Source organism: Callorhinus ursinus, unplaced genomic scaffold (genome assembly GCF_003265705.2).
Source record: "Callorhinus ursinus isolate GAN/ISIS: 27379988/994484 unplaced genomic scaffold, GSC_fseal_2.0 scaffold13, whole genome shotgun sequence".
Taxonomy (NCBI): Eukaryota; Metazoa; Chordata; class Mammalia; order Carnivora; family Otariidae; genus Callorhinus; species Callorhinus ursinus.
In genome coordinates this window covers 35,909,272-35,926,363 of record NW_027397075.1, presented here as the reverse complement: position 1 = coordinate 35,926,363, position 17,092 = coordinate 35,909,272, and the positions used below count along the sequence as shown (strand labels likewise).

The 17,092-nt window shown below is 42.7% G+C and overlaps 1 protein-coding gene across 2 annotated transcripts in view; it reads left to right on the top strand.

The window, feature by feature from the left end:
- LOC112828458 (quinone oxidoreductase-like protein 2) overlaps positions 1-16,887 on the top strand; it is a 38,543-nt gene extending 21,656 nt beyond the window's left edge. The window contains exons 10-11 of one of the 2 annotated variants that reach the window (XM_025877501.2): positions 5,254-5,301; positions 13,014-16,887. In XM_025877501.2, the coding sequence (XP_025733286.1) occupies positions 5,254-5,301; positions 13,014-13,094 (129 nt within the window). In that variant the 3' untranslated portion in view covers positions 13,095-16,887. The remainder of the gene's footprint in view (positions 1-5,253; positions 5,302-13,013) is intronic. The other variant, XM_025877502.2, reaches the window with a different exon arrangement.
- The last annotated feature ends 205 nt before the right edge of the window (positions 16,888-17,092 follow it).

Here is a 17,092-nt window from a genome sequence, read left to right as displayed (position 1 = left end):
TGGATTTATATTTCCTTTTAAAACATACATTTTTTTGTGTGCTAATTTATTTTCAAGTCACACAAATAACATCATAGGGTTGTGCTGTAGACCTTGTTCTGTTTCTTCATTTTTCACTCAGTGCAGTCTTTTTAAGATCCATCTATGTTGCTGGTGCTGTTTCCAGTTCATCGCTTCCCACTGCTGCAGAGGACACCGTGGTGTGCACCTGCCATATTTTACACATCAGCTTCCTAGTGATGCACTCTGGGGGTGACCTGATTCCCTGCCACCGTTATCAGCACTGTCATCCACAGTCTCACAGTCAGGACTTGTGCAAAGTTGCTTTGGGAGTATTTTCCCGGGAGTAGGGTTGTTGGGTCACAGGATATATGCATACTTAATTTGACAGCAAACTGCTGTCCAGGATGGCTTGACCAGTTTATGCCCCTGCCAGCAGTGCATGCGAATTCTTTATTCGCCACCCTGTTGCTATGTAGCATTGTCCTACTTTCTGATTTTTGCCAAACTGAGAGGCATAAAGTGGCATCTTATTATTTTAAATTGCATTTCCCTGATTTCTAATCATCTCTTTATAGATCTGGTAAACATTTGGGTTTAGCAATTTAAGCCCTTCATGCAGTTTTCTACAGGGCTCCCTGCCTCTTTCTTACCAATTTGCAAAAGTTCCTTGTGTAATCTCTAGTTCACAAGTTTTAATGTGCATATGAATCACCTGGAGATCTTGTTAAGATGCAGATTATGATTCAGTACAGGTGGGAGGGGGCTCAAGATTGTGCATTTCTAATAAGCTCCCAGATCATGCAGAAGCCTATGGTCCTTGAACCACCCTGTGAGTAGCAAGGTTCTAGATGTTAGTTTGAGACTTTGCAAAGGTCTGTCCTTCCAAATTTGTCATTTCTCTATCACCTTTGTCTCGATTTAATATAATCAAGCAAATTGCCTTATGGGTTAGTGCTATTTGGGACATGTTTAAAAAGTCCTTTGTCATGTCTGGGCCACAGTGATCTTTTCTCTTTTTCTCTACTAACTTTTTTTTTTTAAAGATTTATTTATTTGAGAGAGAGAGTGTGTGTGAGCAGGGGGAGGGCAGAAGGAGAGGGAGAGAGAAAATCTCAAGCAGACTCTCTCAACTGAGCATGGACCCTGATGCAGGGCTCGATTCCAGGACCCGGATCATGACTTGAACTGAAGTCCAGAGTCGGCTGCTTAACTGACTGAGCCATCCAGGTGCCCCTCTCTACTAACTTTATACTTTTATTTCACACTTAAGGATTTAATCCATCTTAAGTCACCTCTGTATTGGGTATAAATCAGGTAACCAATTTTTATTTTTCCCCTTGTAGTGAGCTAGTTTTCCGAGACCAAATAGTTCATTGTTTCTCCATTGATTTGTGGTGCTACCTTCATCTTATTTCAAGTTCCCAGATACAATCTGCTTTCTCTTCTATTCCTTTGGTTCAGATTTCTGTTCCTATAATAGTATCATACTGTTTTTATCTTTATAGCTTTGAAGTATGTTTTAATATCTGGAAGTGTCACTCTTCTACCTTAGTTTTTATTTTTTATTTTATTTTATTTTATTTTTTTGTGTGTTTATTTTTTATTGTTATGTTAATCACCATACATTACATCATTAGTTTTTGATGTAGTGTTCCATGATTCGTTGTTTGTGCATAACACCCAGTGCTCCAGGCAGAACGTGCCCTCTTTAATACCCATCACCAGGCTAACCCATCCCCCCACCCCCCCACCTTAGTTTTTAAAATTTGACTTAGCTCTTTGTGAATCTTTATCCTTTTAGGTAAATTATTTGGTTTTTTTTTTAAGATTTTATTTATTTGAGAGAGAGAGAGAGATAGCGAGAGAGAGAACATGAGTGGGATGCAGGGATCGATCCCAGGACCCTGGGATCATGACCTGGGCCGAAGGCAGATGCTTAACCGACAGAACCACCCAGGCACTTTTAGTAAATTTTGGAATAGATTTGTTTAGTCCCTAAAAAATATCTGGCTGAAATTTGGAATGGAATTGCATTGACTTTTTAGATTAATTTGGGGAAGTATTGCTATTGATATTTTTACAATGTTAAGTTGTCTTATTTGTGAATAGGGTTATATTGCCGTTTATTCAGCTCTTTCACGTTTTTAAATAGATTTTAAAGTTTTTCTCCATAAAGTCTTGGGGATCATTCTTAGTTATGTTAATTATAAGTACTTTACTGTTTCTGTTGCCTTTGAAAGCACTATTTTATTTCTGTTATATTTCCTGGTGGATTATTTTGATACAGAGAGATGTCAGTAATTTTTGTTAGCTGATCTCGTTCCTCACAATCTTGCAGACCTTTCTTATTTGCTTGTCCGTTGCTTTGGTTAGTTTTTCTATGTAGATTATTATATGCAAATAATGACACTTCTGTTTTCTTCCATTCTTTGCTTTTTTCAATTTTAATTTTTTGCATTTATTATTTATTTTATTAAATATCAGGAGACTTTGCTTTTTCAGCAGTTTTAGGTTTACAGAAAAATTCAACAGAAAGTATAGAGCATTCTCCTACCTATATTCCTTCTCCCACCTCCAGTTTCCACTAGTTAAATATCTTTTTTTTTTAAGATTTTATTTATTTATTTGAGAGAGAAAGGGAGAAGGAGAGTACAGAGGGAGAGGGAGAGGGAGAAGAGGCTCGTCGCGGAGCAGGGAGCCTGATGCGGGACTTGATCCCGGGACCCTGGGATCATGACCTGAGCTGAAGGCAGATGCTTAACTGACTGAGCCACCCAAGAGTCCCTCCACTGGTGTTAACATCTTGCTTTGGTGTGGTACATATGCTACAATTGATAAACCAATATTGATACATTATTATTAACTGAAGTCCATAGTTTACATTAGGGCTCACTCTTTGTGCTGTACAGTTCTATAAGTTTTGCCAAGACAGATGTATAATGTCATGTGTCCATCATTATAGTGTCATACAGAATAGCTTTATTGCTCTAAAGTATTCCCTGGGCTCCATGTATTCACCCCTGCTCCCTACCCCAACCCCTGACAGCCACTGATCTTCTTACTGTCTCTATAGTTGTGACTTTTCCAGAATGTCATATAGTTGGAATCATATAGTATGGACCCTTTTCTGACTGGCTTTTTTACTTAACAGTCTGCACTTAAGATTGTCCCATGTCTTTTCGTGGCTTGATAGCTCATTTCTTCTTATCACGGAATAATATTCCATTGCCCGGAGGTACCACAGTTTGTTTACTCATTCACCTACTGAAGGACATCTCTGTTGCTTCCGAGTCTTGACAATTGTGAATAAAGGCGCTATAAACATTTGTGTGGACCTAAGTTTTCAGTGTATTACCTAGGAATGTAATTGCTGCATCACATGGTAAGATTATGTTTAGCCTTGTGGGAAACTACCAAATTGTCCTCTGAAGTGGTTGTACCGTTTTGTATTCCCACCAGCAATGAATAAAAAGTTCCTGTTGCTCTGTATCCTTGCCAGCATCCACTGTTGTCCATGTTCTGAATTTTAGCTATTCTGAGAGGTGTGTGGTGGTATCTTGTTTTTGTGTGCATTGCTTTAATGACGTATGATGTTGAACATCTTTTCGTGTGCTTTTTTGCCATCTGTCTGTCTTTATGGATGAGGTGTCTGTTCAGATTTTTTGCTGCTTTTTTAATTGGGTTGTTTGTTTTCTTATTGTTGAGTTTTTTTTTTAAATAAAGATTTTATTTTTAAGTCATCTCCACACCCAACATGGGGCTTGAACTTACAACCCCGAGATCAAGAGTTGCACACTCCACTGACTGAGCTAGTCAGGCACCTGATCTTATTGTTGAGTTTTTTTTTGTTTTGTTTTGTTTTTTAAGATTTTATTTATTTGACAGAGAGAGCACAAGTAGCCAGAGCAACAGGCAGAGGGAGAGGGAGAAGCAGGCTCTCCACTGAGCGTGGAGCCCGACATGGGGCTCGATCCCAGGACCCCGGGATCATGACCTGAGCTGAAGGCGGACGCTTAACTGGCTGAGCCATCCAGGTGCCCCTTATTGTTGAATTTTAAGAATTCCTTATATATTTTAGATACAAGTTCTTTTTTGTTTTAAATTTTATTTATTTATTTGACAGAGAGAGACACAGTGAGAGAGCAGGGGGAGAGGGAGAGGGAGAAGCAGGCTCCCTGCGGAGCAGGGAGCCCGATGAGGGACTTGATCCCAGGACCCTGAGACTGTGACCTGAGCCGAAGGCAGACGCTTAACGACTGAGCCACCCACATGCCCCTAGATACAAGTTCTTTATGAGACATGCATCGTTACAAAGATTTTTTTCCCAGGCTGTGGCTTGTCTTTTCATTCTCCTGAGTGTTTTTTGCAGAGCAGAGGTTTATAATTTTATGATGTCCGACTTACCAGTTTTTTCTTTTATGGATCATGCTTTGGTGCTCACTGCCAGATCCAAGGTGATGTGGATTTTTTTTTCCTGTTTTCTTCTGAAAGTTTTATAGTTTTGCCTTTTACTTATAGGTATAAGATTGATTTTGAGTTAACTTTTGTGAAAGATACAGGGACAATGTGTTGATTCATTTCTTTTGCATGTGGATGTCCAGTAGTTCTAGCACCATTTCTTGAAAAGACTGTCCTTTCTCCATTGAATTCCCTTTGCTCCTTTGTTAAGGATCAGCTGCCTCTACTTGTGTGGGTCTATTTTTGGTCTCTAATCTGTTCCATTGATCTGTTTATCTATTCTTTTGCTGGTGTCACACTGTCTTGATTACTGTGGCTGCTTCTTAATTTATGTTTTATAACCTTGTACTTCTAAAAAAGTAGGATTTGAGATAGATTGCAATTTTGGTTATGCTGGAAACAGGACAATTTTAATAAAAAGATAAAAATTGTAAATTATTAAACTATTGATTCTTCTGGCAGTGGCTATATCCCTTCAAAAACTAGAACACAGAGGAATATTATGATAGAGTATGGACAGGCCTGAGGACTTCTTCCCTGCTGTCATTTATCTGACAACATTGAAAACTATACCTTAGACAGAAAAATTCCAAGGTTGGATTATTCTTAAATATTATTTTTTTTCCTTTGAGTTTGTGGTGATTAATTATTTAGTTAGTATGGCATAGTTAGCTGCGTATAGTTCATTGGAGACACATCTTAATATTTTAGCTATTTTAAGACTCCAACTACCAACAACTGTTGAAATACACAAGTGTGACCACATTTTTTTTTTTTTTGGAATTTTTTTAGGTCAATGATGCCTTCCTTCATGTGATACAGCGCAAATCCACGGGCAAGGTGCTTATCTCCCTTAAATAAACCCTCACCTCAGCAGCCAACTCAGCTTGTCCAAATCCAAACTCATCGTCTTTCCAAAAAACCTCATTTTCCTCCTGTGTTTCTAAAGGTGTTACCACTTTCCTTATTAATCCAGGTTCAAAGTCTTTTAAAAGTCACCTTTGATTCTGTTTTCTTACTCCTCATAATTAGTGTGACATATTCTTTATTGCCCTAACTTGGATGTCTTTGAGAGTGAACGGATGCTGTTAGTAGTTGAACCAGGAAGGCAGGTGTCCCAGGCAAAGCGGGGTGTATGGTCATCCTGTTCATAATGCATTAGTGCCCAGGTTCTGTCATCCCCACCTCTAAGATATCTCTGACCTCCATACCCTCTTTTCCGTTCTGCCTAATTATGTCTCATCTGCTAATTCCAATACTTTCCTAACTGGCTTTCCCACCTTTAAACTACCCCCACCCCTCCATCCTTGTGATGCACTGTTCCCATGGTGACCTTCCCAAAGCACAGCTGTAACTGTGTTTGACTCAAAACCCACAATGGCTGCCCATTGTCTAGTTGGTGGAGTTCAGACTCTTCGAGCTAGCATTTCTTTATGTCCTTGATTTTGCCCCGCTCTGCTTTGCAACCTTATGTTACATGCCGGAGCCCCTCTGTATGCACTTACATTTTCGGCCAACCCTCCTCTGCTCTGCGCAAACAGTTTCCTCTACTCCCTTATCTCTGTCAAACATAAGCCCTCCTAACCTCCAAGACTGACCTCTGCCGTGAGCCTGTGGCCTGAGGAGGGCGGTCATTTCTTCCCTTCCACCTTCCTATAGCTTTCCCCCCAGGATTTGTCACATTCTGCCTTGCACCAAAGGGAGCAGCTGGTCCCTAGAATGAACACAAGATTCTGCATCTACGATGTGGGTTTGAATCCCAGTCTCACCTCACTTTGGAGGTGGTTACTGAAGGTCCTTGAGACTTCCTTTTCTCCTGTAAGGTGGATATTACAATATCTTCCTCTAATGTTGCCGTGAGCAATACGTGCAGTGATTGGGCAAAGTACCTGGTGCATGGTAAGCTATTAGCAAATGCTAGTCACTTTTTTTCCTCCTCTCCCAGTATAGCGTAAGTTCCTCGAGAGCAGGTGCCATGTCTGATTCACCTTTGTACCTCCCACAATACCTAGCACAGTGAGTTACCCTTATTAAATACTCAACAAATGGAATTGATTTTAAATTATCTGCAAGCCTAAATTGTGGGAGTAAGTTAAGAATATGTTACCTTGGTAACCACCCAGATGTCCATCAACAGATGAATAGGTATACAGAATGTGGTATATCCAAACAATGGAATATTATCTGGTCTTAAAAAGGAAGGACGTTCCGACACGTGCAACAACATGGGTGAACCCTGAAGACACTATGCAAAGTGACATAAGCCAATCACAAAAAGACAAAGATGATATGATTCCACTTACAAGAGCTACTGAGAGGGGTCAAATTCATAGAGGTAGAAAGTAGAATGGTGGTTGCCAGGGACTGGGGGAGGACACAGTGGGGAGTTATTGTTTAGTGAGAACAGAGTTTTAGTTTGGGAAGATGAAAAAGTTTTTTTTTTTTTTAAAGATTATTTATTTATTTGACAGAGAGACAGCGAGAAGGGGAATACAAGCAGGGGGAGTGGGAGAGGGAGAAGCAGGCTTCCCGTGGAGCAGGGAGCCGGATGCGGGGCTCTCTCCCAGGACCCTGGGATCGTGACCTGAGCCGAAGGCAGACACTTAATGACTGAGCCACCAGGCGCCCCAATGAAAAAGTTTTTGAGGTGGATGGTGATGATGGTTGCATGACAATGCGAATGTACTTAATGTCCCTGAACTGTCCATTTAAAAATGGTTAAAATGGTCATAAAAAAAGATTTTATTTATTTGAGAGAGAGAGAGAGAGAGAGTACAAGCTAGGGAGAGAGGCAGGGGGAGAGGATGAAGCAGGCTCTCTGCTGAGCAGGGAGCCCGATGCGGGGCTCGATCCCAGGACCCCAGGATCATGGTCTGAGCCGAAGGCACATGCTTAACCAACTGAGCCACCCAGGTGCCCCTAAAGTGGTCATTTTTTATGTTACATATATTTTACCACAATAAAAAATGTTAAAAAAAAGCACAACATATTACCCTCACATCTAAGTGAATCCATTAGGAGAAGAGAACAGAGAGTGTGAGCAGAGTGCCCAGTGCAGGTTGAAATAAGCTCCAGTCTCCGCCTACAGTCTCCGGTCTGCGGGGCAAAGCCTTCTATATTTCTTAGTGCTGAGCTCTGTTCTCTACTCCTCCTGCTCCAGGAGTGATAATCCCCCGAAAGGAGAGTGGTGGGCGGTAAGAAAACAGACAGCTGACTCCACAGGGATTGGCGGTACCTTATTCTTGACGAAGTCGTCTAACAATAAATGTGGTAAGAGGCTTTGTTTTCTGCTAAGTACCTCAGGCCATTTGGAAACACCAATCTTCTCAGGATCTCCTCACCAAAAAAGCTTTTGGAAAAATTGAATTGTAAAATAGGAAGTGAACATTTGGGGAAAGAATTTGAAACCGAGAAAGTAGCAGAAGGAGGGGGAGGGGAAACCACCCTTGTGACTGTTGTGGGCCCACGTGGTGCTTCCGTGAGGCTCAGAGCCCACGCTGCGCCTCTTCCACGCCTTCTGGGAGCTGCCTGCCCTGAGGTTCCATTTAATGGTCTGCCTCTCCTTACCTGCTCCCCCCCCCCCCCCAAATTACTTCTTAAAATGAGCTATTGTGTATTTAAATGAAAGTTGGTTTTCAAAAATATCAAGACACCAACTCTGAGGCTATTTTAAGAATTTCCTGACACCCTGTGGGATAACTGAAGACAAGCTGGGCAGATCCCAGGAGAGATTGGGAAAGGTGCACAAGCCCAGCTGGGAGCCCCCTTTCCCTCTGTTCAGAGCTGATCAGTAGGTGTACTAGCCATAAAGATTTATTGTCCTCAGCTCACTAATGTCAAAATGACTTAGATTGAAAGAGGCAGTCATTAAGGAGAGTGAATTTCTCCGGGTTTAACGAGTACTGATCAGAACCCCTAATGACCCGCTCTCTGCTTGCCATGTCCCTGCTTCATTGGCATGATTTGGAAACATTTGACTCATATTTTAGTCACTGTTTGGTTGTTCCACCATCTGAGCCATTAGTCTGAAAAAAGAATCAGTGCAGCTCCAAGTGACAGCCATTTATTCCACGTTCACAGACTTTTCCCAGCTCTTCCTTGCAGGCTGGCTGCTGGAGAAATCACCCCCACACACCTACCTCTTCCTTTTTCCTGACCGTGGGCCTGTCCACCTGCACACACTTCTCTCAGCAGCCCGAGGGATGTTTCGTGCTGGTAGCTGTGGAGTCATCCTGTCTCCACATCACCAGCGTATCTGGCCCCGCTCCTTCTACAGTCTGTGGCTTCAGGAAGCTGTCTTGTCCCTTGGAGCTCTGGTGAAGACCACAAAAGATTTGTTACTTAGCAGGCGAAGAGAAATAAAGGTGTCCTCGCATAACTACTTGTATTCAACAACAACAACAACAAAACTCAGAAAAATGTACGCTGTTCTTTCACTTACCTTCTTTCTCAGATTGTTCAAGTGAATCCAAGAGCAGTGATTTTTCAAAATATTTATTGTTTATAGAAGTCACGTGAAGGGAAGACCCAGATGAAGGAAACAAATGCTGGCCTGCCTCATTATTCTCTTCCTTTGGCCTCTCTGTCACAGCCTATGCTCCACTGAAGCTCTGAGCTGCAAGTGTGCTGGCTTCTGGAACTTGCTATTGTTGAGGAACCCCATACAAAGTGATAGTTGTTTTTATTTTTTGCTGTATTTAGAAAGCATTTCCTAAACTTCAGTGAATCGCCTCATTATTTTTAAAAATGGATTTTGTTAAAATCATTACAACAATACCACGTGGCCATTGAAAAAAGTCAAAGCAGCAAGCAGTTTGTGAGTAGAAATTGTTAGCCTATTTTTCTCTAACCTATCTTATTCCCATTCTCCGCGGAAAGCGTGGAGGCATTTTGGTGCTGGTCTTGCAGGCCCTTTAAACACACACATATGTATGCATACACAGAGGGTTTTTGTTTTCAGATTTGTTTATATATTTGAGAGAGAGAGAGAGAGTGCATGCACTAGGTGGGGCAGGGCAGAGGGAGAAGGAGAGAGAATCCCAAGCAGTCTCTGTGCTGAGCATGGAGCCTGACATGGGGCTCAGTCTCATGACCCTGAGAGCATGACCCGAGCCGAAAACAAGAGTCGGTTGCTTAATCAACTGCACCACTCAGGCACCTCTAGAGTTTTGTTTTGTTTTGTTTTTTAAAGACATACATAGGTTTTAAAAATAACTGATCATAGTACGCATACTATTGTGTAATGTACAGCTTTTAATCAATAATATGTCATGAACACCATTCCATATTAGTAAATATAGATGTCTCATTTTTTAACAGCTGCTTATTTCTGTTCCATAATGAGGATGTGTATCATATGCAACCACTTCCTTGTTAGTGGGCTTATTCATTTATTCACCTTGATGTAAGGCTGTGCCTCTGTGTGCCAAGCTCAGAGCAACACAGGAAATATATGACGGTGAGCAGAAGCTTACAAATCTAGTAGGGGAGATGGACATTAATTAAAATCACAAAACCATGTCAAATTAGTGCCCTGCAAAATATAATGGGGGAACGTAACTCAGGGAGGTCAAGAGAGGTTTCCCTGAGGAAAGACCCTTCAAACTCTGTCTGAAGATGGAGGCTTCTGGAACATTTAATTCTAGGAATTTAAGGAGGCAGGGAAGAAAGGGAGGAATGTTCTAGGGCCCTTTGGCAAATGAAAGCATGTGAGGGAGACAGGCTAAAAGAAGGGCAGTGGGGCTGGAGTGGGAGCAATGGAAACAGGTGTCGTGAGATGAGGCTGCAGGCAGGCTGATGAGGCTGAGGATGCGGAAAGAAATGGACAGGCTAGAGAGCACTGCAGGAGGCAAAAGTGGAAGGACTTGGTGTTAGATTGGATACGAGCAGCGTTGGGGAGAGGGAACGAAATGTCAAGATGATTCCTAGCTTCCCGGGGAGGTATTTGAGAGGAGGAGCATCAGAAGAGAATTGGGTCTTGGCAGTGGCAGGGGATATGATGGGGTCAGAGGATGAGTCTTTGTACATACTGAGACATCCAGATGTTAACTGTAGTTTTGTGTACTTGTCCAGTGCTCGGAAGAGAGGTGTGGCCTAGAGATAACAAATTTGGGTGTCATGTGCATGGAGGGTACCATCAGTGCCTGTGATAAGATTGTAGAGACAGCACGGAGAGAGGAGGGACAAGGGTCTAGACCAACCGTAAACATCCTTCCTCTCAAGCGGGCTAGAGAGTGTTTTGTGACTGCGCTGTGGACCACCGAAAGGGCCCTGGAGAGGGCTAGTTTGGTGCTTTAACAGAAATCACAAGAGGTTATCAGGAAGGCTGTATTGTATTGCACAGTGGATAAAGCACGATTCTCTCAGTGGATGATCAGCAACTCAGGCTGTACTTCTAGCTGTTTGACCTTGGGCTAGACTCATCTTTCCAATTTTCTCATGTAAAAAATGAAGATCATAATGCGTTTTTTTCTACCTTGCATGGTTCATGTGATGGTCAACTGAGATCCTGTATGTGAAAGCACTTTGTAAATTGTCATTTTCATGATAGATTATGAGGTTGTCTAGTACCAGCGTGTTGAAATTCAATTCAGAGTTGAAGCAGAACGTATCTTTTTTCAGCATATGTTGGGCTGACATGGAGCAAAGGAATGGTTTGATTTTTAAAAGTGTCTCTCAAATATTTCTACACTTTATTTTAGCTGAAGTCATTGTACTCTTTTATACAGAGTAATGGACAAAGTGACGGGCACCCGATGATCTGATGTACCTCAAAGACATACAGAACCTGACAAGGTCTAGGGAAGGATGCCTAAATTGATCCAGAGGGTAGAGAGGGTTCTTTTGTGAGGGATGATAAAAGAATTATGGCTCTTCATTCTGGAAAGACACAGTCTGAGAGGAGAATATGATTGAAATTTATAAAATAATGAAAATCATAGAATAAAAATATGAATCTATTAAATCCCAGAGGTAGGGACAACTTTATCATTTTAAAGAAATAGTTTCAGGGCAAGGTAAAAATAGCAGGTTTTTACATAGGAATAGCACACATATGGAACTTACTACTCTCAAAGATTGCTAGGACCAAAATCAAATATTATAAGAGAAATATGTGTGTTTCTGGAGGATAGTTTCATAGGAGATTATAAAATGAAATTAAAACAATTTGGGGGGGCGCCAGGGTAGCTCAGTTGGTTAAGCGTCTGCCTTCAACTCAGGTCATGATCCCAGAGTCCTGGGATCAAGCCCCGCCTAAGACTCCCTGCTCAGCGGGGAGTCTGCTTCTCCCTCTCCCTCTGCCCCTCCGCCAACCCCCTCTTGTGTGCTTTCTCAAATAAAAAAATAAAATCTTAAAAAAAAACCAATTTGGGTAAATCTCCCTGATCTTGGAGGATGGCACCATAGAGAGTGGCCATGAAGCTTCCCTCTTCCCAACTGGTGTCCTTGGCCAGTTCAAGGTTCCTGAGTGGATATGCCGGAGAGGACAGAGCACAGAATTAGAGCTCAGTGGGCCTGGCTGCAAGTATTACCTCTCTGACCCTAGGGAGTCACTTCTTTTTTTTTTGTACCTCAGTTTCCTAATCTTCAAAAAGAAAAAAAAAGGTAATATCAACATTAAAACCTGCCTAATTTTGTGAAAAATTCAACTGAAGGGATGTCTGTGGAAGTGTTTTATAGTTGATAAACATACCCGTATGAGTGTGAGAATTTCCACTTTTATTGTTGCATTTCTAAATCTATTTCCTTCAGGTGGGTTGACCTTCACCCTGTGCTTCCTGATCCTGGCCTCATTAGGAAGCAGTGTTTCCCAACTCAGAAATGAAGGAGAGCACTGAGGGCAGGGACAATCCCTTGTCCTCAAGGGAGGTGGAGAGAATGCAGATCTTTCTTCTTTCACACCCTCTTTTCCTCCCTGTGAAGGTGGAGAAATAAATGTAAGGAGAACTTTAAGCATCTCTCTTTCCACTTTGGCTGTTTTGGGTGGTAAGATGCCACCTAAAGACTGGGGTGCTCCTGGCTGGCTCAGTCAGTAGGGCATGCGACTCTTGATCTTGGGATTATAAGTTTGAGCCCCATGTTGGGTGTAGAGATTGCTTAAAAAAATGAAAAAAAATGTTTTTAAAGATTTCACCTATTTATTTGACAGAAAGAGAGATGGAGAGAGAGAGACAGAGAGCACAAGCAGGGGGAGCAGCAGAGGGAGAAGGAGAAGCAGGCTCTCCGCTGAGCAGGGAGCCCAATGTGGAGCTCAATCCCAGGACCTTGATATCATGACCCGAGCTGAAGGCAGATGCTTAACCAACTGAGCCACCCAGGCATTGCCCGCCCCCCCAAAAAAGAAATCTTAAACAAAATTAAAACCAAACAAAAACCCTTGGGTGTTCCAGTTTTGGGGCGACTTTGAGGGTTCTTACAGATCTTAGGAAAACTAAAAATGGTGAGTACAGGGCTGGATGAGAAAAACCATGGGGACTGGTTTCTTAATGGCATCTATAGGTTTAGAATTTAAGGGAGAGAGAAAAATAATGACTCTGAAATTTCCTTTCAAGACGACCACTGCAGTTCACTATGCCGGAAAGCCGATGGAGATCTGGAGGGAGAGACTGTGTCTTGCCTGGAGGGTCCTCTGAATCTCCTGTGTACCCTAAGGAATCCGACTTTGGCAGAGGAGATCCAGGAACAGCAGGAAGAGAGAACTGATAACAAATAACTTCTTATTTCCACCATAGCAAATATGAACTGCTTTGCCTGGCTTCCAAGCACTCCACCCACCGTACCATCTCCCCTGACCTCATTTCCCATGGGGTAGAATGGAAGGAAAATGGCCCAGAAGCCAAGACAGCCCTCGATTTGAATGTTGGCCTCAGCACTCATTAGCTGTGTGAGTTCAGCTTCGAGTCCATAAAATGGTGGTAATAGTAACCCCCTTATCCTTGAGTTGCAGTGAGGTCAGATGAGGTTATATTTGTGAAGCACTTAGCATAGTGCCTGGCACATCATAGGCCCTAAATAAATGTCAGCCTTTGTCATGACCCATCAGTACCCTCTATTCTAAGGAGATGGACTGCTAGATAATGAGCTCCGTGAGTGCGGGGACCAAGATGTGCTTTGCTCACTATGTGTCTGTGGTGTACATACACAGAGCCTAAAGAAATGAATTTCTCTGCACCAAGCCCCTCTCATTCCTTTTCTGTGCAAGTTATATCCATTCAAGGCCCCGCTGAAGGCTCATTTCCTCCGGGAAAGCAGCTCATATTAATCTTGCTCGCTTAGGAACTCCCGTAGCACTCAATTCAGCCCTTAGAGAGACATGGATTTGCGTAGTTGTCTTTTTGCATCGTATATGTTAGTCTTAGCCTTCAACGACGTTCAGCATTTAGTGAACATTTGCTATGATCAGGGCCTTGGCTTACAGATGCAACCAGGGAGAAGTTCCTTCGTCTCAGGACCTTTATCTGAGGACAATTTCCCCCTACATGGGACCCAGTGTAGCAAAGTGCCCATCTTGCTGTTCTTACATGCTGCTTTGGACACGTGACACAGTGGGATGCTTTGCAGGAACTTCTCCCTTTGAGGTCCTGGGAGACATATGTTCTGGCACTTACTGCGTCTTCATTCCTGGTATCTTTCCTGATGGGAAAGCTGTGCAGGGGGTTTGTATTATGGCTCATTTGTCTCAAAAGACAGAAAGCAATACTCAATACTTTTTTTTCATAAGAGCATCATTCCCATGTCAAATGGTGTCATTCTCACATTACCCAGGGCAATTGCTTAAAAGATTCCTCTTCCTTTCCTTTTGTTCTGAAACATGCAAAACACCAGTGGTAGAAGCTGGACGAGGCCCACCTGACTCTCTTTCTCCATTACTTTCTGAGGAAAGAATCAAGGGCAATGTCTTTTTTGAAGGCAGGTCTGGGGAAGTGGTACCAGCACCTGCATGTCTCCTGCCTTTGGTTTCTGCTCCTGTCTCAGGCTTACTTTCTGATGTGGATTCCAGGCCACCTTTCTCGGTTCTGATGAAGCCGGGAACCACTGTGACCCACTGGGGACCCCTCCCTGCAGCTTGCAAGTCAAGGTCAATCACCTAGCTATTCCCATTGAACAATTCCCTTTTCACTTCAGCTTGTAAAATTTCTGATATATATATATGTATATATATATATACATACATATATATATATTTTCATTTTTATCCTCTCCTTTTCTTTAAAGGTTATTTTAAAGTTAAAAATAACCATAAGGAGACCTTGTGATCCTCTTCTCACTGACCCAGATATTTTAAGAGTTTAAGACAGCAGCTCCACATCTGGGGATACAGGCTGGCTCTCGGGAGCCAATTAGCTAAATGTGATAATAAAATATTAATCCTATTTCCCACACATAAAACACTCCTTGTTTTTCCCTTGCCGATCCAAACCCTACTCACCCTTCAATGCATTGTACAAAAAGCCATGGACTTGAGGATAAAAAACTTGGGCTTGGTCCCTAACTTGGAAACCTGCAAGCTGTCTGACCTTGGGCAAGTCACTTTATGTGTGTGGACATTGGTTTCTTCCCCTGGAAAACCAGGATGCTAATTATCTCACAGAGTTAAGGTTGAAGGCTTTGGGTCCAGCCTAGTGCCTGGGGTCCCCAAAACAGATTCTAAGGAAATACTTATCAAACTCCAGGAAGCCCGATTTGAGTAATCCTGGGATCATTAATCTCTCCTATTTGGGGATTTCTGTATTACTGAGTCTGTCTACACCATGAATTTAACAGTTAACTAGATCTTTTTTTTTTTTTTAACATTTTATTTATTTATTTGAGAGGGAGAGAATGAGAGAGAGAGAAAGCACATGGGGGGGAGGGTCAGAGGGAGAAGCAGACTCCCTGCCGAGCAGGGAGCCCGATGCGGGACTCGATCCTGGGACTCCAGGATCATGACCTGAGCCGAAGGCAATTGCTTAACCATCTGAGCCACCCAGGCACCCAACAGTTAACTAGATCTTGTCTTTCATCTGTGGCTCTAGTGTTTTCACATCCTCAACTGCTGGATAGGTTCCTTTGCAGGATGGTGCCATGTGTTTTATTTTTCTCGTGTCAGTGTTGCAGTAATAGGCACTTAATCCTTGATAATTGATTAAGTACATCACCCATCTTACTAAATTTGGGTTCTGTAGCACAAGAGAGGTTATTTTCATTGTCTTTATCTCTAATTTCACCGCCTGATCCTAGTGGTGGGATCGTAGGAAATCTTTTTTTTTTTTTTTAAAGATTTTATTTATTTATTCATGAGAGACAGAGGGAGAGAGAGAGAGAGAGAGAGAGAGAGAGAAGCAGAGGGAGAAGCAGGCTCCCAAGGAGCAGGGAGCCCAATGCGGGACACGATCCCAGGACCCTGGGATCATGACCCGAGCCGAAGGCAGACGCTTAATGACTGAGCCACGCAGGTGCCTGAGATCATAAGAAATCTTTTAGGCTTTCATTATCTTGTCAATTTTAGCTTCTCAACAAATATGTGCTATTCATTTGTTCAGGATACTGCTGACCTGCCATGAACACAAAGTTTGTTTGAATTGCTTACCCACTATAAGGATGGGTTTTCCACTGAATCAGCTTTGTTTTCTCACTCAGGCAGGGTTGAGGTCCTGGTGAGACCTCCAGCTTTCGCTGCCCTGGAACTGAGGTCTCTAAAGCAGGCCTATAGTTGCCCTCTTCTGTGGTGACAGGCTCTCAGGGGAATTAGAGATTTATTTATTTATTTGAGAGAGAGAGAGAGAGCATGAGCAAGTGGAGGTAGGGACAGAGGGAGAGAGAATCCTGAAGCAGACTCCCTGCTGAGCACAGAGCCTGCCTTGGCTCCATCCCAGGACCCTGAGATCACTACCTGAGCCAAAATCAAGAATCGGCTGCTTAACCAACTGAGCCACCCCGGTGCCCTCTCCGTGGATTTAAGAGCAGCCCCAGGAGCCTGTATTCTTTGGGTAAGAACAGTGCCCTGGCTGTCACATCCCCTCCATGAATTGCCCCATGAATGGTTGTGGGTTCAGTTGTGTTCCCCCCCCAAAAAAGGTATGTTGAAATCCTAGCCCTCAGTACCCCATGACTGTGACTTTATTTGGAGATAGGGTCTTTGTAATTGTAATCAAGAGGAGGTCACACTGAATTCGGATGGCCCTTAACCCCATGACAGTTACCCTTATAGGTAGAGAGAGATTTGGACACAGGAAGATGGCCATGTGAAAACAGGCACAGAAAATGGAGTGATGCAGCCATGAGCCAAAGGATGCCAGGGATTGATGGGAGCCACCAGAACCTATGAAAAGGGAAGGAAGTATTCTCCCCTAAAGTCTTCAGAGGGAGCATGGCCCTGCTGATACCCTGATTTTAGACTTTAGCCTTCAGACCTATGAGGAAATAAATTCCTACTATTTTAAGCCACCAAGTTTGTGATAATTTGTTACAGCAGCCTTAGGAAACTAATATACCGCCCAAGAGTCTAAATATAATACAAAAGGGAGGTTTTAATTGAAGTCAGTTACCCATCTTCCGCTAAAAGGCCTTGCTACTAATCCCATCATGCCTTGTGATTACCTTTGTGATTCCCTCAATCCAGCGCTCCTGGGTCTCCTTCCCCACACAGCTC